Source organism: Nipponia nippon, unplaced genomic scaffold (genome assembly GCF_047370975.1).
Source record: "Nipponia nippon isolate SJK-2023a ecotype South Korea unplaced genomic scaffold, ASM4737097v1 scaffold_6, whole genome shotgun sequence".
Classification (NCBI taxonomy): Eukaryota; Metazoa; Chordata; class Aves; order Pelecaniformes; family Threskiornithidae; genus Nipponia; species Nipponia nippon.
The window spans coordinates 12,672,903-12,697,097 of record NW_028262380.1 but is presented as its reverse complement, the minus strand read 5'-3'; the positions used below and the strand labels follow the sequence as shown (position 1 = coordinate 12,697,097).

Genomic DNA, 24,195 nt, shown 5'->3' with positions numbered 1-24,195 from the left:
CAGGTCTATTTTTTAATGCAGATCTGGGACCTGTGTGTATTTTTTCTATACCATATCATCTTTACTAAATTTGGGTCAGTAAAAACACACTTCTTCCATTCCCTTTGAAGCAATGTTTATATTTTTTGTGGGTTTCAAGTTGCCATCCAGAAAAGATTTCTTCATCCTTTCAGAGCAAGCTTCTATGGTGTGGGGTCCTGGGCAGCAGTATAGAGAAGGCAAATAGCTCTGTCTGCACTAGGCAAAGCGGAGGAAAGGAAAATTATATTTTAGCCACATCAAAGCTGCCATATAATCATCATGTTACTAGTGGAAGATCTGAAATCATTCTTTTCTTATTTTTTACTTCTGTATAACAACAGGATGTTAGACTAGCCAAAGCAGAGCAAATAGTTGGCTGTTCTGCTTAGGCATTTTACCTGGTTAGTAGTAGCAAATTCAATTCTCTAAAAGAGTATGAAAACCTTCATCTTTTAATTTATATGCAAACTACTGTCAGTGTAATTAAAGCTGCATACATTGTTTTCACAAATCGCTGTGAATCTACTTCAGCCAAATTTATACCATTTTGTGTGTATTCCTTTTTTCCCCACTACTGTCAAGTGCCACTTTTGGTAAATGAACCCCCTCCTGGGTCATTTCCACAATCTGGAGCAGAACTGTGTTATCTTTCTGCCTCATTGACTTACTATCTCATTTTCAGTCTCTGAAGAAAAGCTATCTTTTTCCCCCCACCTTGCTTATACTACTTTTATGTTCCATGAGAGCAAGTTTAGTCCCAATCCATGCCATTTAGTTATTAAAAAAACAGGCACTAATTTAATGATCCATAATATTTCATAAAAACTTCCTCAGAAATCAAAGTAATAGCATGTAGAAAAGATTTCTGAAATGAAAGAGGCAAGTAAATCAGGAGTGCCTTAAAGCACAAAGAAGTCAGTCATCTGAACATTAATCCAAACATAATAAAGCCAACACCACAAGAAAGTATTCTATTTAATGGATTATTATTGTGGTTAGTTTTATTTAAGTTCCAAGAGAATGCTACATTATTCCATATCCTTTGCCATGTGAATATGTTCCTATTTTTTATAGTAAACAGAATCTTAATCAAGCTTCTGGAAAATAAATGAAGTTGCATAAAGGCCAATGAATATTGGCTCCACAAAGAAGGAATTGAAAGCCAAATAAACTAGAGAGTTTAAGTGAGTGGGAATCAATATCTCATCCCCCTCCTGCTGTTCCTTAGTGCTGAACATTTTTAAGTGCAAACTGTTTTGGGTATGAACTGATTAGAATTTGTGAATATAAGGAGGAAAAAAAAGACTCTCTGGAATATCTTCTAAAAGGTGTGAGACCTGGAGAGCTTGGTGAAAGCCATGTGCTGTGATGTTCGTTAGTAGTTCTGTGCAGAATTAAATCTCCAGTTCGTATTTTTGTGGTCCTCAAAGCAGGCATGAATATTTCTTCTTCTTCATGATTGAAATGAAATGCTACAGAGAAAACAAAAGGAACTAAAAATGTAAACCATGGAGTGCTGCTCAGCAGAGGTAATTGTCTCCAGTGATGGATGCGAAGCACATGCATTTTGCAGCTGAAGAGTAAACCCCCAAAAGAAACTATTGCATAATCTTTTTCTCTCTTCTTATGAATGTGCTTTCAATTTTCATATTGCTGATATAAATCTCTTGGGTCAAATTTCATGTCTTGTCATGTTTTCACAGTAGTCTTTTATGTAGACCCAAGCATTTCAGCTCTGCCTACTTCAAACAGTGACATTGGACTCAACATAAATTGCTTCGTGACGAAGAGCAAAGCACATCAGGGTACACAAGAGTTTCTCTCTGTATAATTAGGGGTAGCAGCTTCCTTCCTACATGTTGGAGCAGGGAGGGGCGACTGGCAAATTGCCAGAATCTGGCCCATCTTTAGCAAAGATTCAGTATCCACATCCTGTTTCATCCCACAGTGTGGTTGTCCCTTATAAACAGAACATCTGGCACATGTGTTAAAAATGCTTCTTGCAAGGGCTTGGACTATGATTTTCTTCAGCCTGGTTGAGTCTCTTCCTTGTAAAACTGAATGAAACACGTAGAGATCTCTATAATGTATAAAAGGTCAAATGCCTACAGTGTATGCCTTCACAAGACCTGTAATATTCTCCTTTCTCCTATCTGTACTCCGTGTTACAATCTAAGATGCTTTCCTCTGTAAGCGCGAGGAGCAAAGGAAAGTACAGAAGAGCCACTGAGTACCTCAACTTTATACCTTTCACGAAGGATCTGTACTTAGCAGGATTGGGCTTGTGAGGTTTAGGCGAGCCAGAAATAACGGCTTGCGCCTTTTCTCCTTTTATCTGTAACCCATAAAGAAGTGCTCATAACAACAATCCGTTTTATGGTTATTTGTGAACTTGTGAGGTTTCTTCATTCAGGAACCCCTTAATATGTTTAATAATATGTGTTGTGATTGTGGTGATCTCTAACTAGTAAGTCTTACCAGAGATGTGTGTTGAAGCCTCAGGATTTCCACCAAAGGACACACCTTGTTGTTCTGGTTTCAGACAGGTCCTTCAGCCTGGGCAGACAACAGTTAGACTAGCAGCTCTGCTCCCTTTACTTAACTGCAAAGGTCTGATGTACCATATGGGTTTGAGATGGATAACATTTTTATTATGTCAAAACTATTTTGATAATGCCATTGATGCTTCTACAATCTGTCAGAAATACAGTTTTGAGAAGGTCCACTAATTATTGCAGAAACCTATGTGCTAATTCTGCAGATGTGTTGCAAAGACATTCTTCTGGGTTTTGTTTCCCTTAGGCATTTGGCGGTGGCTGAAAGTGAGCAATTTGACAGGTTTGATGCAGGTCTGATTGAGAGGGATATTGTTTTCCACATGACCAGTTTCATTAGCAGACACATTAAAAACAGTCTGGAGTTACTGGCCCTAGAGAAAAAAAATCAGAATTAATTACCTAATGTATTTGTTTTGGTAATGAGGAATGTCCTTCCCCCTTGCAACGTGGCGTTTTTTCATCCAGTTGAAGGGAGGAGAGTGAAGCAGGACTTGGCTTCAAACTAAAGGGAGGAGGTCCTCTTCAGTCATCTTTCATTGTTTAGCAATTTCTATTTATTTTAATTACTTTGATGCAATGGAAGGTGCTGTTCAAAATAATTTGCTGCAGTAACTTTTACCTCAAATGAAGATGGTGCCACCTGGTAAAGAACCTTTCTTCTGAAATAACATTTAAAGACAAGTCATCTTCAAAAGCCTAGAGAAAACAGAGCAACCTGTGCATTCATCCAGCTTTCATACTGCTGCCAGAATAAGGAGCAGAAGATGGTAGTTTTTAGAGATGCCTAAAAATTAGTGTCACTTTTTCTATCTTCTCATTGTCTAAAGGAGCTCAGCAGAAACAGCAGCTTAACCTCAGCAGTTCAACCCTGTTTTGTATTTTCTTCTCGTTGTCTGCCCATTGCAATAATCTGTGTTTAAGCACAAACCTTGACAGCCATGATCTGCTGTCATGCTGATCAAGCTGTCAAGCTGCTTCTTGCAGTGTAGGAAACGGAGCTCACTGCAGCTCCCTAATCAGAAGTGTCTGCTTCGTGCCTAGGAAAGGGTGTCCTTATGTGCCCAGGCAGATTGCAGGTGAATGCAGCTACAGCAAAGGGTATGGCTCTAGAGGAACATTTAAACCATAAATTCTGTTGCAAAATTAGAAGTCCCTGATTATTCCCTTTGATTTTACAAAGTCTAATTCAAGTTAATCTAGTTAAGAACTCTTTATCAATACTGTCAAGCCTTCCAGTCTCAGCCATGGTGCTAATTGTTCATTAGAGCTGATACAGCCATTTAATAACATGCTTTTTGTTTTTCTAGATTCAAATCAGAATGAGTGAATTAAATGCTGTCTGCTATAGAGAGTTTTGTCTAATTCAGCAGTTCCCAGTTGTCCTGGGCCAAGCTTTATATTCTGTGTCCTTCAGTGTTGCCTGCTTAACTTCACCAACCTCCCCTGTCTTCTTATTTGCCCTTATCAATGCCCGTTTACCTCTTTACTCCTTACCCTTTGGTCCTGGCGTCCTGGTTCTTCACTCTCTGCTCCCTTTCCATTCCCTGTCTCCTGGATTTCTCCTGCTTTTTTCTCCTCAACTCTGATGGAGTTTGAGTGTGCTATTTGATGCTTCAGTGTCAGCCCACCTCATCAGGGAGATGTGATGATGATTGTGACCCAGCTTAATGTTTGTGAAGCCAGCTGGAACCAGGAATGAATGCCTGTTGGGCCTTTTTATTGCTTGAATTCTTAAAACAGTTTTTCTGTGGTTTTAGTAATTTTTTTTCCTTATTGTTCATTGTCTGACAATCTTAGTCAGAAATTGATGCTTAATTATTACGTTAGTATGAACATCGTGATAAGGCATTTACAAAAAACTGTGACTGAGAATAAGGAGTTGATACATTTAGGCTGTGAACACAAAATTAAGGAAGGGTGGGATTGGTGCTGTTTTGTGATTCTGGAATGACTTTGCTCTGCTGGAGCTCTGCTCTGATGCCAGCGTGTGTGTGACACGAAGGAACTCTATCACAACACTTTTTCTCCTTGTCCAATTTAGGAAACTGCCAGGCAGAAATGTCTATGCCCAAATGCACAACGAAAAAGAGCAGGAGATGACAAGCCCTGTTAATCATAGTGAGGACACCCAGAACATCATCCAGGGTGAGGAGTTTATTGATGATGATCTGGACTCTCAAACACTAGGTAACGCAAGAGGTAACTTCATTTTTAGTTTATAAATTTTCATAAGTAATTGATTTTTAATTTATGTTTGTTTTCATTTTAGCCTTTTTTTCATTTTCTGCTCAGTCTCAGGAGAAGCAAATAGTACACCACTAACAAAGGATTATCTCAGTTATCTTCTTTTGGCTTGCTTGTGATACAGGCTAATGTATGGATGACATGATATATAGAGCATGAGTACAGAGATAGTACAGTTTGATGTCAGGAGATTTACTTGGACAGTTTTAGAGAGAAATTATATTTGGTAGAACAGGATATAATAGGTAACAATTGAATTAACTCAGTAATCCCCTGAATTAGTGGAAAATGGAGTTTAGGCCAGAAGGATTTGTAGAGTCAATGTTTCCATGATTTCAGATGGATTGTATCTAGATCTATTGCTATATTTGCCATCATATTCCAGTAGCATTTAAAGTTTTCATGATGAGAAACATTAAAATTATTCCTGTATAAAAAGTCTTTGCTAATCTAGCTGGTAACTTTCTAGTATTCATGGGGTGGTCATAAGGAACCCATGAGGGAAGCTTTCTGTGAATATCTCCCAGTGCAAATTATTTCAGTGTCAGGTGGAAGTGTATATCCTGGCACCCTGTGGCTATTTTTAATGTAACATGGAGTGCTGATCTATAAAGTTCATTTCTTGTAAAATTTACCATTATCTTCAGACTGTTTTCAGGTCACAATCTGAAAAGTGTAGGACAATGGACAAAAGCTTCCCAGTTTCATTTCTACACATTTTGTGAAAATAAATCAGATAACCCAAAGCCTTTGGGATTTGTAGCAGTAGATTCATGGTGTAACAGGCAACTGTAATGTTTTCATGAACCCACGGAAGATGTGTTTTAGCTGCACCAGAGGTAGCCTGGGGAAGGACAGAAGTTTGACAGAGGAGAGATTTCTTTATCTTGGGTTTCACCTTTATCGTTTGTTGTCGATGTCTTTATTTTCACTTGCTGAACTGTGTGCTGCTTCTAGGTTCTTGGAGGTGTTAGCTTTGAGCACAAGGGAAGAATCCAGCCTCCTGCTTTGCTTTGTGTATTTCTATCTTTTCTTTGACAACCTTTGTCTATGAGTATCACTGTGTTTTCATTCAGATTTTGCAAGACGACCTTGATTGCACTCCTGACTTTACCAGAGTCAATTCCAAAAACAACCCTGGAAAAACAAAGTCTATGTTAAAATTGTTTGATCAACTCATCTCCAGGGTCTTTAGAGGAGAAGGCTGAATGCTAACGAAGTCCTTGTAGACATGCCTATTAAAGTGGAGCATTCAAACATCTCTAGTAATGTACAAAAGCATAATTTCTTTTAATGGTAGAAAATCCCTTATGGCCTATTTATATAAGGCAGCTTGGGATGCTGGAATAAAAAAATGCTACCCTGATTTGTAGCACCTTCAGAAATAATCTCTACTTACCCTACAGTCCTTACTCAGAGAAAAAAAAAAATTGTTCTATCTGGGCAGAGCATTATTAGGTTGAAAGAGTGCAAGATCACGATGTTTTGATGTGACACTTAAGACAGTTAGCACATGCAGATCTTGAGGTGATTTGTGCTTCTGCCAGGTTGTCAACACCAGCAGCATTTCCAGTGGAGTGTAAAGAGTTCATTTCTGTGGATCATAGTCATCCATATTTGTCAGCTACTGTACAGCTTTTAGACACAAGACTTTATTTAAGACATAAAGCTGTATTTCTCGCTGTACTGTTTTGTTACTTGCAATACTTTCCACTAGCTCCAGTATTGCTCAGTATTGCCAAGAAAATATTCCTGTTAATGATACTCTATTTTATCTGGCTAGAGTATGAAACGTTATAATCCCTGCTTTATATTAAATTCTGTTTTACGACATTATTTGCAGAAGGTTCCTGTGCTATGGAGATCCCTTCTAGTTCTGATGAACTTTCTCCCTCCCTGCTGGGAGATGTCAGTAGCAGCCTCCGCTCCATGCACAGCAGGGAGTTACAGGCCTGGGTTTCTGTTTGTTCTCTCTCTTCTCATAACTTTTGAATTTCCACAGTACAGTATTTCCAGACTCACCCATCCACTTTTTTTGTTTTCTATATATTTTATGTTGCCTACTTTATCGCAACCCCCACCTTGGGACTCCTCAACACCATTACCTTGCAGTGACTCCTTCTGGGAGAAGTGGCAACTTGAACAGCTACAGAGTTCCCCTATTGCTGATGCCGGTCAGTGTCCAGTCCCAGGTCAGTGGCATGTCGAATGGACGCCTCAGGTTCCATTCTCCTCCCTCACCTGCACCCCTCGAGACAACTACACCTTTTTAAGCCACAAAGAGAACCAACTTATGCTGTCACTGGGATAGAAACCCTAGGAACTCGCCACAAATCCACCACCATGAGCAAAAGCTTTGCGTGAAAGTATGCTGTAGGTACATGGAGCTGTTACACCAACCTTCACCTGACCTGTTGTTTGATAAAGCCACTCTCTTTATGCGATTGACTTGTCCCTGCAATAAAAGGGGGATTTATTGTGAAGTGCCTGAAATACACTAATGCTGGCCTTTTGTTTCTATATTTTCATAGGCAATCACTCAGGCGTGGTTTTGAGCATCAACTCCAGAGAGATGCACAGTTACCTGGTTAGCTGATATTTACAGCTGAACACAAAACCCGAAAGACTCTTCTCTGTATTGTTTTATTTTTCCCTGGTGATGTCACAAAATTGCAAATATGGCTGTAAATGCTGGTGGAGAGGAGGTTTCTTATCAGTCTCGTGGAAAAAAGCGTCTGTCATCAGTTACCAAGGGAGAAGGATAATACGTCTTGTGTTCACTCTGTGGCCTGGGAACTCGTTACAACTGAATCTCAAACTATGGTAGCAAATTTGTAGCCCTAGGCACCTTCAATGCCACCTTCTTTCTTTTCTGTATATGCTCTAGTTCTTTATGTTTATTTTTAGAGGGATTGACTGTAACTTTTTAATTATATTTTCAATTGAGGTATTCAGCGGAAGGCTGGGACTCTTCAGCCCAAAAAGGTGATTTTTACACAAGCGACTAAACCAGAACAGATGGTTGGTTGATTACGATGACATTTTTTTAGGAGGCCAAGTGTTTCTGCACTGGGAGAGGACTGAGCAAGGAGAGAAATGCACTCCTAGTCAATACAAGCTCTTAACTTAAACATGTGTGAGACAATCTAATGAATTTAGGCTTAGGCCCTTCTGTGAATTAAAGGAAGTAGAGTGTTAATTAAGATATCTCATAATATAGGATAATGCTCTTGTAAGTGTAGCAAGTCCTGACAAACCATCAGCACCAGTATCTCCCCCAGTCCCACCCCGTGTGAACGAAAAACACCAGCTTGATGCTATTTCCAGACCAGGTGCCTTCACTTGCGGACAGTCGTTTCAGTTGCTCTCTTCTTGTCTCCTGAGCAAGCACCTCTAGGACGATGGCAGCTGCCGGATGAGTTGTCCTGTAAAACCCGATGCTGGTGGCCTGTCTCTTTTTAAATTTCCAGAGAGTGTAAATACGTCTTTTAAGTCGCTTTCTTTGTATGGTTATTTTTTTAAAACTTCCGATTAGGGCAGAGGTGCCGGGTAGGTCAGAGCTCTCCTCCGGGCAGGACTGGGTAGTGCACCACCATCTCCTTCCCACCCGCATCCTTCTTTGGGATTTTCCCTGGCTGTTTGCCCTTGCAGGCAGGGGTGGGCAAAATCTTACTTGACCCTTTCTGCTCGGGTGGATTTGACAATCCAGAGGGCCACGGGGAGGATGGGCTGTGATTCAGGGGTTCATATTTCCTTTCCATCACCACCGGGTGTCACTCAGTCCTTACCACCGCTGACCCCTATTTCTGCAGGGAGGGCGGTGGGGCTTCTGAAGGAGCTGCCTTCAGAAAGGCTTGTGAGTCTGGTCAGAGTTTCCTAATCCCAATTTTGTGAGATGGGTCAGAGTTTCCTAGTCCTGACCTCTGCATCCCTAGGGAATGGCAGTGCGGTGAATCCACACCACGCTGGTCTTTTCCCTGTGGTTTACGGAGCCATGTAGGAAACGGATTGTGGTGTGATGAGTTTAAACACCTGGCACCCTATGTGTCACAGCTGCCTGGGATTAGGATGCTTCTCTCAGAAACCTATATAATCTCTTCACTTTTTGCCTTCAATAGAGAATAAATAGCTCTTTACTCACTGAATGTCGTACTGATGCTAATGGCAAGCTCGCACACCGCCTTGCTTAGGAGAAACGGATAGCTAACTACATCTCTCTGAATAAACAAACAGGAAAATAATGAATACTGGTAAGACAGAAAAGAACTGTCTTAAAATTATTATATGCATTGGAATCATTCTTCCATGTGGCTGTGGATATCCTAGAGCATATTGTCATCAAATGCAGTGGACTGGGATGTAATAATTCAGTGTAGTACTGTAGGTTCTCACAAACCCCACAGGATATATGTGTAAAGCACAAGAAAATCTAGATTATAAACTTACTGTAAGGAGCTAGGTGGAAAAGTTAAAGTGAGGATTCTGAAAAGCGCTTGTAAACTGCTCAGGAAAATAATTTCAAAAATTGTTCTAAAATTTCTGCCTCTTTAGTTGTAGAGTGCCATGCAAACTGATTTACAGAGAAGCAATGCTCTAGCTGACTGTTGTATGCCAGACTGTGTAGAAATCCAAGGTGTTACATGTATCTGAGTCTGGGTTTCTTGAAAAGAAGTGCAAATACAAAATGTGCATTGGAAACTCTCAGGATTGTTGCACCAGAGGCTTTCCCTCCTCACCGGCTCTTTATGCTTTTTCTAGTGGAAATGAGCTGGAGCAGAGAATAAAATAGTATTCCAAACAGCTTACTTTTTCCTGTGAAATAAATCTGAAGTGGATTATTTGTATAGGGCAGGTGAGTGGCAGATTAGCCTCATGGACAAGGGATGGAATGGAAGTTCTAGCTTGAGGTTGTTCTCCCACGGTTCATCTGATTGGCAAAGGACACTGTTGGAACCAGGTCACACATCTAATTTATCCTTTAACAGCTACTTTTATATGTTTAGTACAGAGTGATTTGTGTCTGATAACAGGAGTCTTTTGGAACACTGTAGAATATTTAACCGCTTGGTACTCTAATTAACTCTTAGCACAATATAGTGCCTGTAATAATGTTTTTTCGATGCTTATTAATTTGATTCATGCAGCACTCCTGTGAGGTTGGTTTGTCATGTCTTAAAAACACTGTTTTCTAAAGAGGTGTCAATATTGCCATAACTGTATTAACAATACCCAGCAGATAATAAAGGAAGCCTTTGATTCCCTGCAAGAATAACTTTAAAATTAATTATTTTAAAACTAAGAAAATACCATTTTCCCGTTCATGGTGTCTTGGTTTATCTTTAAATGAAAAGTCTCACTAGTGCTAGGTTTTGAATCTCTTGAACTATGTCCATGCCATCTTAGCATTTTATCCTTTATATGTATCTAAAGTCCTGGTACATGTGTATACAGAAACACAGAGTTGTTTCTGTGCACAAATGCTAGTCATGCATGCATGCACACACACATGCAGTATTTGTACATACTCCAGTTAAATTTGTTAGTGAGGAAGGGTGATTTGATGGCTAAGAAACAGAAGATGGCTGTCAGGTACCTGGATTCTGTACCCAGACTTTGGGCAAGTTACTTAACCTGTATGTGCCTCAGTTTCCCCACCTGTAAAATGGGGCTGATAGTAATTACCTACCTCACAGGGGTATTGTGAGGCTAAATTAATTACTGTTTGTTCAGGATCTTCAGAGTGAATGAATTTTGTGAGCATAAATTATTAATAGTTTTGCTTTTTTTGTTTTACTTGTAATTATCGCTGTTATTAAAGGTAGTCTACTGAAACCAGCTGCAATTATGTATAAATGGAAAAAATGTGTAATCCAAAAAAGGTACATCGCTTAAAAAAAAAAAGGTAATTTTATTTAAAAACTGTTATTGGAACATATTGTTACGTGATAGCATTGCAACATTGGCTTGTGATTTTGCTGTTACGCACTAGTATCTTAAACGTACTTTTCTGCAGGATTATTTGGTCAAAAGCCTTATAATAATGGATATAGTGGTACTTATCAAAATTGATATTGAACTATACTGAAATCAAGAAAACTGGCAGTGTATTGGCCTCGTTTACATCTTTTGGCCCTCTTAAACTCTGATGTATTTGCAATTTCAAAAATACCCTGTGCTTTTCAGAATGCTCCAGCCAGTACTGATTTGAAGCATTCTAACAGAGCCATGAAGATTTACAGCTGTTATTTGCTTTTCCCTTTTGACATTGAATGTTTTATGTGGCTTTAGCAAGGTCCATCCATATAAAGTTCTCAGAAATGTTCAGAAGACATTTAGGGAAAATCCACACACAATGTAAATTAATTTCTCAAAAATAAAAGCAATATAAACCAATGTATGTTTTTATACCCTGTAGAAGAGGGTGGTGGAAATAGCTGTGAAGAAATAGAAGGTACCAGCCTGAGGCAAGATGTTATTCTCTCCAATTCACATCCAATTTCTTTGAACTCTTTTAGGATATTCTCATTGAATTTATATCCTTCTTGATGAGTTTTCTGCTTTCAATGACCAGTGTAAAGTGTTTATTCATATAAAGCAGATGATTTGTTAAATTACTGTCCTCTGGACAGAGACAAATCAGGGCTTTGCCATTAGTAGTTCCTAGTGGAAAGCAGATTTCATCTGACATGATTATGACAGTTAGCTATGTTTTAGGTCTAATGAGACACCCCTTTAGTGGGAATACTCTACCACTGTATGCTGTCTCTTTAATAGAGGTCAGTAGAATGGAACTGCAGTGGTTTCCATCCTCCTTACACAAATATATGCTCAAAGAAATGTGGGGGGTTTTATTATTTTTAAGAAATTAAATACATGCATTTGTTTGCAGTAACTTTTTGATGATGAACCGTTGGTTCTGATAAGCTTTGAATTTCTAGTGTTATTTTAAGTTGAATACAATGTTGCTAAGTTGATAAAATCAATGACAATTTCAGTCGTAGATTTTTCCTATGTTTCCTGTAAAAGAATGTTTTGTAATTTCTCATTAATAAGACTTTAGGGGGAAAAGAGAGACTAAAATTTTTATTTCATTGCACAGTCCCTGACAGTTGGAGTTGTTATTGTGTATTGATTTGATACTGCTGTATTGTTTCCATCTTCATTCTTATGTCAGAGTTTTAGATGAAAGTAAGTGCACATTTCTCTCAAAATATTGGCTTTCCACCAGGAACAAATTTATAAGCATTTACATTTATAAATATTGATTTTTGAGATGCAAAATTTTGTTGTGTCTTCTAAGTCCATCCAAAAAGCTGCTTCCTGGCTCATTTTCTCTGTTCTAGTCCCAGTTTCATATTGCTTCCATAACTTTCTTTACGAGACTGGCATATAGCCTAATCTTACTCGTCTGAGAAAGTCTTTCTAAAATTTCCATTAGAATAGCATTTAATTGCCTAGAAGTTGTTACAGGATCTGCTCGGACCATTTTCCTAATGTTAAATCTGTATTTTCATGTTCCTTATTGCCTTTCGGTATTTCAGTATTAGCTCTCTCACTGCCATTTAAATGCGTGTTTATTCCTGTCATGGATATATATGTAATGTTTTTCACTTATTTTCAGACTATAATCATCAAATTTTGAAATAACTCAGACCCCCAGTTGGCTTTTGCAATTAAAAGCCTAACCCCGCAGTCTTTGGGATAATGTCAAGCTGTGCACTCTTAATTTTTGTATCTTCTTTCCTAAGTCAGCCCTTCTACCTGATTGACCACCTCGGCAGCTTTTCCTCCAATTCTTTTTGTAACCTCAAACTGGAGGGAGTGCAGAAGGCTTTCTTGATGTTGAGATGGACTAGAGCAGCTCATTTCTCGAATCTGAACAGGAATGTCATGTGGACAAAGTTTTCATTTTTCCTTTCTTTTCAAGTACGGTGCATAGAGCAGAGAGGATTATACATACCGTCAGGGAAATAAGGACCTGTAATGGTACTTCAGGGCGGTGTGAAGTCTAAGCAATGCATTCCTCCTAGAAATGTATTTTTTCCTGAAATTGATACATACAGCAAGTTAGTTTCATGATTTTTTTAATACGTGAGATCTCATTTCTTTAAGTCTTCAGTCCCGGCCTTTTTCCTCCTGTTAAGAGTAGCAAATTATTTAAAATATGAATTGTGGAGCCTTATATGACCGAATGAAGGATTTTCATTCTTTTCATCTCTTTTTTTTTTTTTTTTTTCTTATGCAAAGCTTGTCAGAATCACTATTTTCAGCTAGTTTATATGCTGGTAGATGAGATGATCTTCTGGAACCAGTATCTAAGATAAGAAGTACTGGAAAGCTTAGAAATATGTACTCTGAAGTGCAACAGTATAGCTATGTGAACAAAATCCTTATCAAAGAGCTGTTACTGTTTGTATTAAAATACTTTTTTTAATAGTATCTCTAAAAATGCATGTTCTTAATTGCATACTCTTTGTCTCTCTCTCCTTCCAGATTGATTTTCTTTTAGGAGTGACATTTACTAGCCCTGAAAAAAGTGGATTCTTTCCCTTACACAAGTAATTCTGCTTAAAATTATTTCCTTGCAACACTTGAAAGCATTACACAAACTTGAGCTTTATTGATTGGACTTGATTTCTGAGTTTCTGTAGAATTTGCATCTTTACACTGATTTGTTGCAATATAGTGGACGTAAAGCCCTGTTGGGCAGCAATAATACATGCAGCAGTACATGGCATTACTTAAATAATATGGCTTTGTTGCACATATTTTTAATGGTATAATGAGTATATTAATCACCAGGAAGGCCAGGCATTCTAAATAACTTTCTCAGTGTGTCTTATATTTCTATGTTATTTGTTGCTAATTTTAGCCAGCTTTTGATAATTATATTTAGTTCTTACCAACAGTGTCTGCTCTTGCAGATCAAAGGACAAGAATTGGCTTATTCTCTTTTTTAAAAAAAGTATTAATTCACACTGCTTATTAATTAAAACAGTTTAAAAAGGAAATCTTTCTGAAACGGTGAAAGAGATGCTTTTTAATGAGAACAGCTCATATAGGAAAACAGCAGACTTGTATCCACACAGTTTTTGAGACATTCTTGTTATGGGTGAGGAATAGGCAGGACTATGCAGAAGAAGTGTACACCCCAAACATCGGCAACACGCACATAGGTAGTTTGCAAGTGATAAAGCTACTCTAAAGGAGAACATACAGTGCTTGTATGGCCCTGATTCACAGAAGGGCATTTAAATGGTTAAGATTACAGAATATCATCACAGACGTAAGAAGATGCCCAGTTCACCGGCTCCATTTGCTTGTAAATACACTCCTCTCTTTGGGGTTAATCTTTTGAGAACTCTTCAGAGAAGTGACCTGCATTGTTTAATGCTTCCAACTTTTTGCTAAGCAATTAATGGCACTTTATAGAAAAAGTTGTCTAAATTTCCATTCTCTTCTGTTTCTCCTCATTTCTTCCCCTCTCCTTTTCTTGTCCTTTCGTTCTTTTTCATTATTGCTGCTGTTTGTTGCTCTGCCTTGCCTGCCTCCTCCTCCTGGTGACAGTTCTCTACAGTCCACTTTTTTCTTCCTCGCTTTTTGTTTTGTTTTGTTCTGTTTCTATCTGTGGTTTTATTTGGATACGCACCCTGCTGTGTCCTGAGTGATAACAAGAAGAATCATGGTCTCTTCCCCATCCCTGTCTCTCCTCTGAGCTCTGCTGTTATTATCTGGGTTGATGTAGTTCCCCCCTGCTTTGTCTCTCTGCAGCCTGTCCTTCCTGTTTCTTTCCCACTTTCAGTTCTTTTAATCCTTTCACTTTTAATTTTGGCTCTCATTTTTTCTAAATCTTTCCGGACTCTTCTGTTTCACCTTTCCAGGATGTCTCTCAGCTGCTTCTCCCAGAGAGCACATACGTCTAGTCTGAGAAGTGGATGAGTGTTGTACTCTCTGGAAGAGCAATAAGCCTATAACTAGCATTTTCCTCTCTCATCCATGTATATATTGACCTTGCTATCTCTCTACAGTGGAAAAAATATATTTAATTGACAGACAGGTATACCCGTTATCTCCCAAATGCCTCTTTCTGCCTCATTTTGGGTTATGGGGATGAGACATGGTGTTTGCATGAGTTTCCTGGAATACAGCAAGGTCTGGCTTACTTTGCTGGCCCTTCCAACTGGCAGGTACAGAATTGCAGCAAGGTTGGGCAGAGACACCTTGCCAGACCATTGGGCTGCATTTGCATTTCAATATGGGAAATACTGAGGACCGAGCTAGTATATAGCCTTTCAGATTAGTTATTACAGCCTGAAACTGAAGAATAAGTGAGGTAAAGAGGGTCCATTGCTGACAGAGGAGCAGGACGAGGGATCATTCCTCTTGGGAGCAATTTGACTTGTCAGGGTTGTGGGACAGGTCTGTATGCAGCCTTTCCTAGAGGCAGAGGCAAATGGCTTGCTTTCAAGCCCCATAAAATGCAAGTTTAAGCAAAATCACCAGATAGGTTTGGCAGAATCTTCTTGTTGGGGGAGCTTGGAGAAGTTGCTGGGAATAAGGTAATTGAAAAGCCGAGTGGTATTTTTGTAGGGTAGAGCCTGTGTTAGAGAGGGAGTGTATGTGAGAGAGATGCAGGATGGAGGGGAGCACAAGATTAAACAGGACAAGGCAAAGCATGGAGAAAGTCAGCGTTACCAGTGTGTATGATTTTGCCACGAGTTGTTGATTTTGTTTTGCTTAAGCCTTACAGCTTACGTTAATTCATAATGACAGCTATTTTCAGTTTTGTTCTTTGCATACAGAAACTTTAAACCATGAGTCTAAATTGATGCAGCACCAGGAACATGTGAAATTATCAGCATTTCTACCTATAGTTTAAGAGGGATCTGACTCACAGCAACATCCCACTTGAGGTGCGTGGAAAAGAGGTTGCTTCCCAGGACCCAGGATGTGTGTGTGCTCCAGAGGGAGCTCCAATGTAGGTTTACTTCTGAGGTGGTTGTAGGCCATTTGCTAATGGTTTTCCTCCTTAGCACAGCACTGAGCTAGGAGGCAAGGGAGAATGGTTTTATAGGATCTGTGTCTTGGATTTATACTGCTTAAATGTAATTTGCTAGAATCCCTCTATGAGCTGTGATTTTGTAATGTTTAGAGAGGAGTTGGTATAGTATTCCTGAGGGTAAAAACCAGCCACTGGAGTTTACTGAACATGTGACTACAAATTTTAATTTTAGGAACACAGAGTTCCTCCATTTCATATACACAGCAGGCATTTGAGTACAGCTCCTTTTTTTTATTTGTCACTGACAAGCTATGATTTATTTCCTCATGAGTGTATGTCATGGGCTGTGCTTGAGGCAGTGCAGAAGGCTCGGGAGGAAAAACGTAATCAAATGGAGAAGTATACTTGAGGTCTCCCCTCTTGATCCCAGTCTTTTCTGAGTTGCTTTTCTCTGATTGTGGTTCTGCCAGTAAGTGGGGTTGATGTCAAAAGGGGATTAACTCATTTTTATCCTCTTCTGCGTGGCTGAGAAAAATACAAGAAAAAATTTGCAGAGGAATAGCAGATTGGAGGAGGTGGGGAGCTTGATCAGCTGGCAGGGCGCTTTGGGAAGCTTCCACTTTTGTGCTTTACTTACCACTTATTTGTACAAATAAGTAGCTACTGTGATTTACCTTTCCATTAACCACAGATGTGTTTCTTTGCAAAAGGGGAGGTGGTTCTAAAGAATATCACACCAGTGCATTGCAAATGTGATTTTAGGAGACATCAGCTATCACCCTTCTTCACCTAAATGAAATTATCATATCATTGCTCTGTATTTATGAAGCTGCACTAGGAATATCAGTTCACCCTGGATTAAGTATTGGAGGAAGATTTGGAGAGGTAATGACAGTTGGAATGGGAGAATTTTCCATTTTAAGAGTAAAGGATGAATACTGACATATTTACAGTGCATCTGTGGCTGTTTCAGCACAGGTGGGTCCAAAATCTCTCATTCCAGACTCAGACAGATAAATCATATAGATTTTGCTGGCATTACCCATGTGAACAAAAGGAGAAAAAATTGGCCATTAAACCAAGCCCAAATCATATTTTTTTGGCTAATTAGAGCTACAGCTCTTGGTAAAGATATGAAAGCTAATAAAATAAAAACTAAACTTGACATACTTCTGAAGATTCACAAAGCATTTCTCGCTAGCCTGTTGTTCATGTGGAGCATTATTTATTTGGCATTGCAGGGCCAAATTCTACCCTAATTTATGACCATGCAGTTCCATGGCCTTTGTCAGTTCAGCTTTGTGTTATGGAAGAAAGGCGCTCACGCACGGTGAATTTGAAATGTAGCTGCCGACTAAAATCAGTCGTCATCTCGCTGCATCTGGACTCGCACAGGTGATGGGCTGATTTTCACCTGTAATTCTTACTCCCGTTTAGCAAGAGAGTACTTTGGATAGATGTAAGCTAATTACAACCAAGGTAGAACTTAGTTTTTGAACTACTTGCAACTGCTTTTCCAGAATATGATCAGCAAATGCTTAACACTGTGTTTGTAACTGGATTTGTGACAAAGGGGACATTTCAGTCCGTGTAAAGGCTCTTAGTGGTCATCAGTATGCTATAGCCCATACCTTTAACATACATGACTACGCAGTCCTCTTCTTTGGCCTTTGCACATTCTAGTATTTGTGAAAACAGTACATGCCTTTTCCTACTTTTGTTTCAGGAGAACTTGACTTCGAGCAGGTTTCTTTGTATACAGTATCAGGGCTCAAGGGAAGAATGAAATTAATCCATAACTGGTGCATTGTCATAAATGGGGAAAAGTGTTATTTGTATATTTTTGTAAATATGTAACATTTAATGGCAGTTTTGTAGTGATGTGCTGTTTTTGAGGAAAAAAAATCAAATATATGTTTGAATATGCTTAATGTAACACTTAACTGTGATTCAATTGCACAATTAATAGCTTAATCAAAAGTCTTGTGCAATACGTAGTGCACACACATAACCAAGTATCTATTAGTGATCCACAAGCAAGTTTTTGGCAACTTTTTACGGTGGTGATGAACTGTGCATTACAGTTTATCACGGTCTCTTTCAGCTTCCAAACATGTAGCAGGCAAACTACTGTATACGTACCTGTGTACTCCACTGCATCCAAAGGTATGCATTTGTCCTGAGAACCTGCACTACAGGTTTTTCTTTAATAAAATTTGGTTCTAAACTATTGGTTGCTTTGTTTTTCTTGTGAAGCATTTCATGGGATTTGTGGAGGGAAAATGGTTTAACCAGTCCCCAGAGTTTGTGTGTTTTGATTTGTCAGTAATTAGCAGCAAACTCCTCAACTTCACCAGCACTGAACTCAAAGGCTGCAGCAAAGCTTCATCTTCCTCCACTTTAGCTACTCCACTTCATCCTTCAATGCTGCAGCTCAACTCCACTCCTAGGGAAAAAGGGAAAAACCCTTTTTTCCTTTTTCCCTAGGAGTGGAGTTGCTGCAGTAAAACTGGTGGAGGGTGACACTCTGTGGTGAGACTGAAGCCATGCAACTGCAGTAGGAGAAAAATAAAAGTTCTCCTACAACACTGCTGAACCAAAGGCTGACTATTTCTGTTTAGCTAAAGAATTAAAGAATTCAGCAGGTTTTAACCTTGATCTCCCTGTAAGAAACAGCCATAAACAGAGCAAAGCTATGTGTGTTCTTCTGCTCTTCCCGTGTCTTTATTCCAATCCTTTCCATTTTCATTGGCTTCTTCACATGCCACTTGTTCCTTATTTATTCTTTTTTGTCTTTATTAACTGTCTTGTCTTTCCTTTATCCCACGCTCTTCCTGAAGAGTTGCCTGTGCTGTACAGAAGCTGCATCGTCCTTGTAAAATTGAGGGTTGTGTATGTGCAATGTGAAGACTTACTAAACCGCAGATTGGAACAAAGCACAACATAAACTACTATCTACCATTTTTTTTAATTAGTTGTAGAAATTTTATAGACTACAATGAAGTTTTAATGGGACAATGAATGGATTATTTATTCGTGGAGTGAGTGTATGTTGAGGATCAGAAGATGGGCAACTAGAAGGAAAAATTTCCAAAATACAAGTTTAAACTTAATTTTCTCATTCTGCCCTAGTTCAGCACTTTCTCATAGTCACTGCTGAAGGACTTAGCAGCCAGAGGAACCCTGCGGTATGGGCTTTATGATCCTACCCTGTGGCACATCATGCTAAATATGAGGCTGGTTTCAGAAATGAAGCTTGAGGCTTTCCCTGCTTGTGTAACTCAGCTAGAAAACATTTTGATGGTTGTCATTTTAGGTTCTCTAATCCTATATTGTGGCTAGCTGAGACTTTAAACTGCAATTTATCACTAAAAAAGCCGCCTGTTGAATCTCAAGTGACTACCGTTTCATTTGTGTTCAGTTTTGGGCCCCTCACTACAAGAAGGACATTGAGGTGATGGAGCGCGTCCAGAGAAGGGCAACGAAGCTGGTGAAGGGTCTGGAGCACGAGTCTTGTGAGGAGCGGCTGAGGGAACTGGTGTTGTTTAGTCTGGAGAAGAGGAGTCTGAGGGGAGACCTTATTGCTCTCTACAACTACCTGAAAGGAGGCTGCAGCGAGGTGGGGGTCCGTCTCTTCTCCCTAGTAACAAGTGATAGGACGAGAGGAAATGGCCTCAAGCTGCACCAGGGGAGGTTTAGGTTGGATATTAGGAAAAACTTCTTCACTGAAAGGGTGGTCAGGCACTGGCACAGGCTGCCCAGGGAAGTGGTTGAGTCCCCATCCCTTGAGGTATTTAAAAGATGGGTAGACGTGGTGCTCAAGGACATGGTTTAGTGGTGGACTTGGCAGTGCTAGGATAACGGTTGAACTTGATGATCTTAAAGGTCTTTTCCAACCTAAATAATTCTGTGATTCTATTTTCCAAATTTAGTGCTCTGAAAAAAATAAAAGCAAAATGAAAAAAACCCCTAAAGTCTCTTATTTTTAATGATGTTCCCATCGCTTCTTCAAAGGAAAGCTCCTGAGCTGGAAGGGCAGGAGTGAGAGCAGACACGGACAAGCTGTTCCCATAAATGAGACAGCAAATGAAACTTCCTAATATTTAACCTGTAGGGCTACTTTACTTCAGAAACCAATTTCCATGGAAAAAAGAATAAGATAATCACTTTGCTTCTGTTTCCTTTGCTGTCCTCATCAAAGCCATATTAATTGCTACACTATTTTGAAGCCTAAATGGTTTCAACATCATCATAAATTATGTCTCTATAATAAAACTTCTGAGTCATAAACACCAGCCAATATTTTTTCCTGTTTTCCATTAAGACACTGATTTCTTTTCCATTTTTTTCCTTTTGTGATTTATGCCTTGAAATTCAATGCTTTGCTTTCAGATGAATCCAGCTGCTGTGGTGAAAATGTTACTGTACTCTGACCCTCGTGTTTTCAAAAGCTGAAGCAAGATGCTACAAATGCTGCTCAGTGTTTTTAACGTGATAAAAGGATCCGTTCTCACCATTACAGCATCATACCACAAGCTGACCTCCAAAAAAATCAGAAGCAGCAGTACATGCTAAAAAAACTAGGTTAAAAAAGTAATAATTCCAAGAAATAGTTCAGTGGACAGCAATTATGAGTCTATTTAAAAATTAATAATGAAACCAGGAATGAAGCTTTGCATTTAAGTTCAACTCAGGACCGTGTAGATATAATTTTACTGAGTTATAATTCTACAAAATCTAATAGGAAAATTATTTCCTTGTCATCAGGAGAGATTATTGAAGATGAATATCCTTGATGTAATTTAATTATTTCAATTATCTCAGATATTGTGAAGGAACGACATTGCATTGTCTTGATCTTAAGACAGATGCTTGCTTTAAAAATCAAATTGAAAAGATGATATTTTATAGGAGAGAATGCTTTTGTAACTGGGAAAAATTAAATAGTCTTCTATGAAAGAAACCAGCTTCATTTATCAATAGCAATATGGCAGGGGAACAGGGGGAAGCACACAAGGACGCTTACCCAGTATGCGCTTCCAGCCCCCTCCACCATGGAGCTGGACCTTTCTGCTTCGGAGCTGGTAGCTCTGAGCTTGATAGCCTTAAGTAATTCTTTTCTGCCCTGAACTTTCTTTATTGTTTATGGACCTGTATAAGCTTTTAGCATCCATAAAATTCTGTGGCAACAAGTTCCATAGCTGAATCAGGCAGTGAGTGAAAGTACCTCTGTGTAGTTGTTTTGAACCTGCCCCATTAATTTTTATGCCCTCAGAGTTTGTACCGTTAGTGACGAGGACTATTTCATTCATGCTCATTTTTATAACCTTTTTAGCATATTCTTTCCCCTCCTCAAGATTTTTTTTTTACACACTGAAAAGCCCTTATCTTTGTTTTCCCTTGGAATTTAATTGTAAAATCAGTATTATTTTTCCCTGTATGGGGAGGTTTCTGTACTTTTGGATTTCTTTCTTGCTCTTGTACCATCACCCATATGAGTTTATCTATTTATGATGTTCAGTGCCCAGATTTTGGATAATGTTCTACGGGTCCTAAAGCACACTATGGAGGTATCAGAGATGGTAGGTGGGTGTTCGTCTTTTTTTACTACTTGTTTGTGCAAGTTCTTGTGCATAGCAGTTCTTTTAGTGTTATCTTTATCAATGGGGGCATTTGGTGCCCTGGACGACAGGTATTATTAGAGCCCAGGATGCTTTGTTGCTGAGACCATATGCGGTGGTGTTACACGTGTCTTGGTCAGGCAGGGTCTAGAGCTATTTACTGCATTTTACACCACAGGGTATTTGCTACGGGATGTTTTTTGCTTTTTTTTGTTTGTTTCGGGTTGGTTTGTTTTTTAATTATTGTTACTCTGCAGTACATGAGTATTTTCTTGGACCGAACTGTTAAAACTCCATGATCATCTCTGGGTGGAGTCAGAGCTATTTTGATGCTCGTAATTGTCTAGATTGGTTTTCTGGAATTTTTTTCTTCTTTTCTTACCACAGACAGTTCTTTCTCCATTTATTTACATTGAATTTCTTCTGACATTTTAATCACTGGTGAAGTTGTGAAAGGTATTTCTGGAAATCCCTGTAGTTGGTTTACTATCCTGAATAAATTAGTAACAGCAAAATTTTCATCTTGTTTTTTTTTCCCCAATTCTTTCCATTATTCTGATACGTACAAGGCTCAGACCCCAGCCCTGTGGGATCCTAAGGCCAAGGCCACTGGAAATAGAGAATTTATGCCCTATTTTTTGTTTGCTTAGCAACCAGTTGTTTATCCTATTGTGTCTTTTCCTTTTCTCTGGTAGCTACTTAAACCTCTGTAGTGACGGACCTTGTCAAAAGTGTGTTGAAGAAATCCAAGCAGAGTATGGTCTTTTCCTGGAGGCTCACTAACAGCCTCGCAGACCTCTTAGCACTGACACCCCAGTATAAAACCTGTGTTGACTCTACCCAAGCACACCGATTTCTCAGTCTGTTCACTAATGCTTCACTTCATTATACCATCTGTCAATTTGCCCAGTACAGCTGTAAAAGTCTGTCCTAATTTTTTTCCCTCAACATTTGGAAGATGGTGTCCCATTTGGCATCGTTCATTCTCTAGCAAGGAGCCCTTCTTTGTAAAGCCCTGTGCTTAAGCACTGTAATGAGGGGTCTGATGGTGCTCAACTTATGCAAACAACAAAAAAAAAGAAGTTAACATTAAAGCACTCCAATGCTTACAATGTGGGTGCCCACCTGCAAGAATAAACCGCAATGGAGTAAGTTAGGGGTTGATGGGGTCTTTCATATTGAATGCCTTTGGGGTGCAACTGGGTAGACCAAATATTAAATGTAGCTTATCATTAAGATCCTCTTGAATGCTTTTTAGGCCGTGAGCATGAGTAACGAAGGTATTAATTCTCTAATTTTTGCATATATATTATTATACTATAATAATAGTATATAATACACAATATAACTATTCTAAATATATATTTTTTTATATAACATATATTTTTGTACAACTTGTCCTATATATATCTTTTCTACAGACATTCTTTCTTTCTCTAGAGAAACATTAATAATTCGCTTTGCTTTTGAAGGCTTTTTAATTGACAAAAGGCAGTGAAGGGTTATAAGCTTTGATTAAGCGGACAAAACGCTGTGTCTACTTGAGAGACAATTCTTACTAGTTATGCCACCGTGACATGTTTTACATATGCTGACCATCTTTTTCTCCTGAGGACAAGGAGGCTGTGAGTATGGAAAGGAAACCAATTAGACTACTTTATAGTACTGCTTCCCTGAGTTTGGTAAAACGAAATGTATTTTCTATTTAAGTATGACATTTGGTAATAATTTTAGTGTAATGGGAGCAAGAGCTAAATTTAGGAAAAGCAACAAGGAGTAATTATAGCTTATCAGTTCTCAATCTAATCTGTCAGTCATCTATAAGGAATTGCTATATTCCTAGTTAAGTAGCCTGATAATTAGCTCAGTTTGATTTTGATCCACTTTAATTTCTTAGGGGTAATTTTTAATGTTTTGCAGTTTTACATTATTTATTAATGGGGTTGATATCTAAGCAAACTGACGCAGTAACACTCAATAAGCGGTAACTTCTGCTGTGAGCTCTGAATACATTGAACTTCCATTTTCCATTGCTGGACTATCCCTTAGATAGACTGCATTCAAGCTGCAGAAGCAACTTAATGCAGAGTTAAAAGGGGGAAGAACTGATACAAAAAAAATACTAATTCTAACCTGTCTAAGCATTTTTCAACTGACTGGCATGGGAGAATGGTATGTGGTTGAGGACGACTATTGCGGGTGTCCTGCTAAGGTGTCACCTACTTATTATACTGACAAATACCAAGAACCAACAATGCAAATACTTCTTTTTTGACAGGTAACTTTATTAATAATGATCTTGGATCTGTCGCACCTACCAGGTGCCAGTCTTTTTTCACACTTTGCAAGACTTTCCGAAGAATAAACTAGAAAGGCATAAAGTTAGTTGAAGCTACTAAGACACACGTTTGTAGGTGGGTCTATTTTGGACTTTTTTTTTTTTTTTTTAACAGAAGTTTCCATGAATGTGTGTCAAAAAACTTAAATACATTGAGAAAAACAGTAGAAAGACTATATTTACAGTCAATTATAATGGGCACTGCCAACATATCCAATAACAAAAATAAAACAAAAACTTTTTTCATGTTTCTTTCATGCCTTTTTTCACAGAGATTTTTAAATATGATTTTGTTTTTTAAAAAATACAATAAGGAAATAATTACATTCTTAACATGAGAACATTATCTTACAACATACAGCCTGGGCCAATTAATTTGAAAGTGTCTAACAAAAATTGATACTAAATTAA

The 24,195-nt window shown here is 38.7% G+C and overlaps 1 protein-coding gene across 7 annotated transcripts in view; it reads left to right on the top strand.

Moving 5' to 3' along the window:
- The window catches only part of SORCS2 (sortilin related VPS10 domain containing receptor 2), a 579,951-nt gene extending 561,896 nt beyond the window's left edge, over positions 1-18,055 (top strand). For 3 of the 7 annotated variants that reach the window (XM_087736562.1, XM_087736564.1, XM_087736563.1), the window contains exons 26-28: positions 4,621-4,778; positions 6,936-7,015; positions 7,355-18,055. In XM_087736562.1, the coding sequence (XP_087592688.1) occupies positions 4,621-4,778; positions 6,936-7,015; positions 7,355-7,378 (262 nt within the window). In that variant the 3' untranslated portion in view covers positions 7,379-18,055. Of the gene's footprint in view, positions 1-4,620; positions 4,779-6,935; positions 7,097-7,354 lie in introns of those variants that run through there. The other 4 variants (XM_087736565.1, XM_087736567.1, XM_087736566.1 and 1 more) reach the window with 4 other exon arrangements.
- Positions 18,056-24,195: the final 6,140 nt, after the last annotated feature.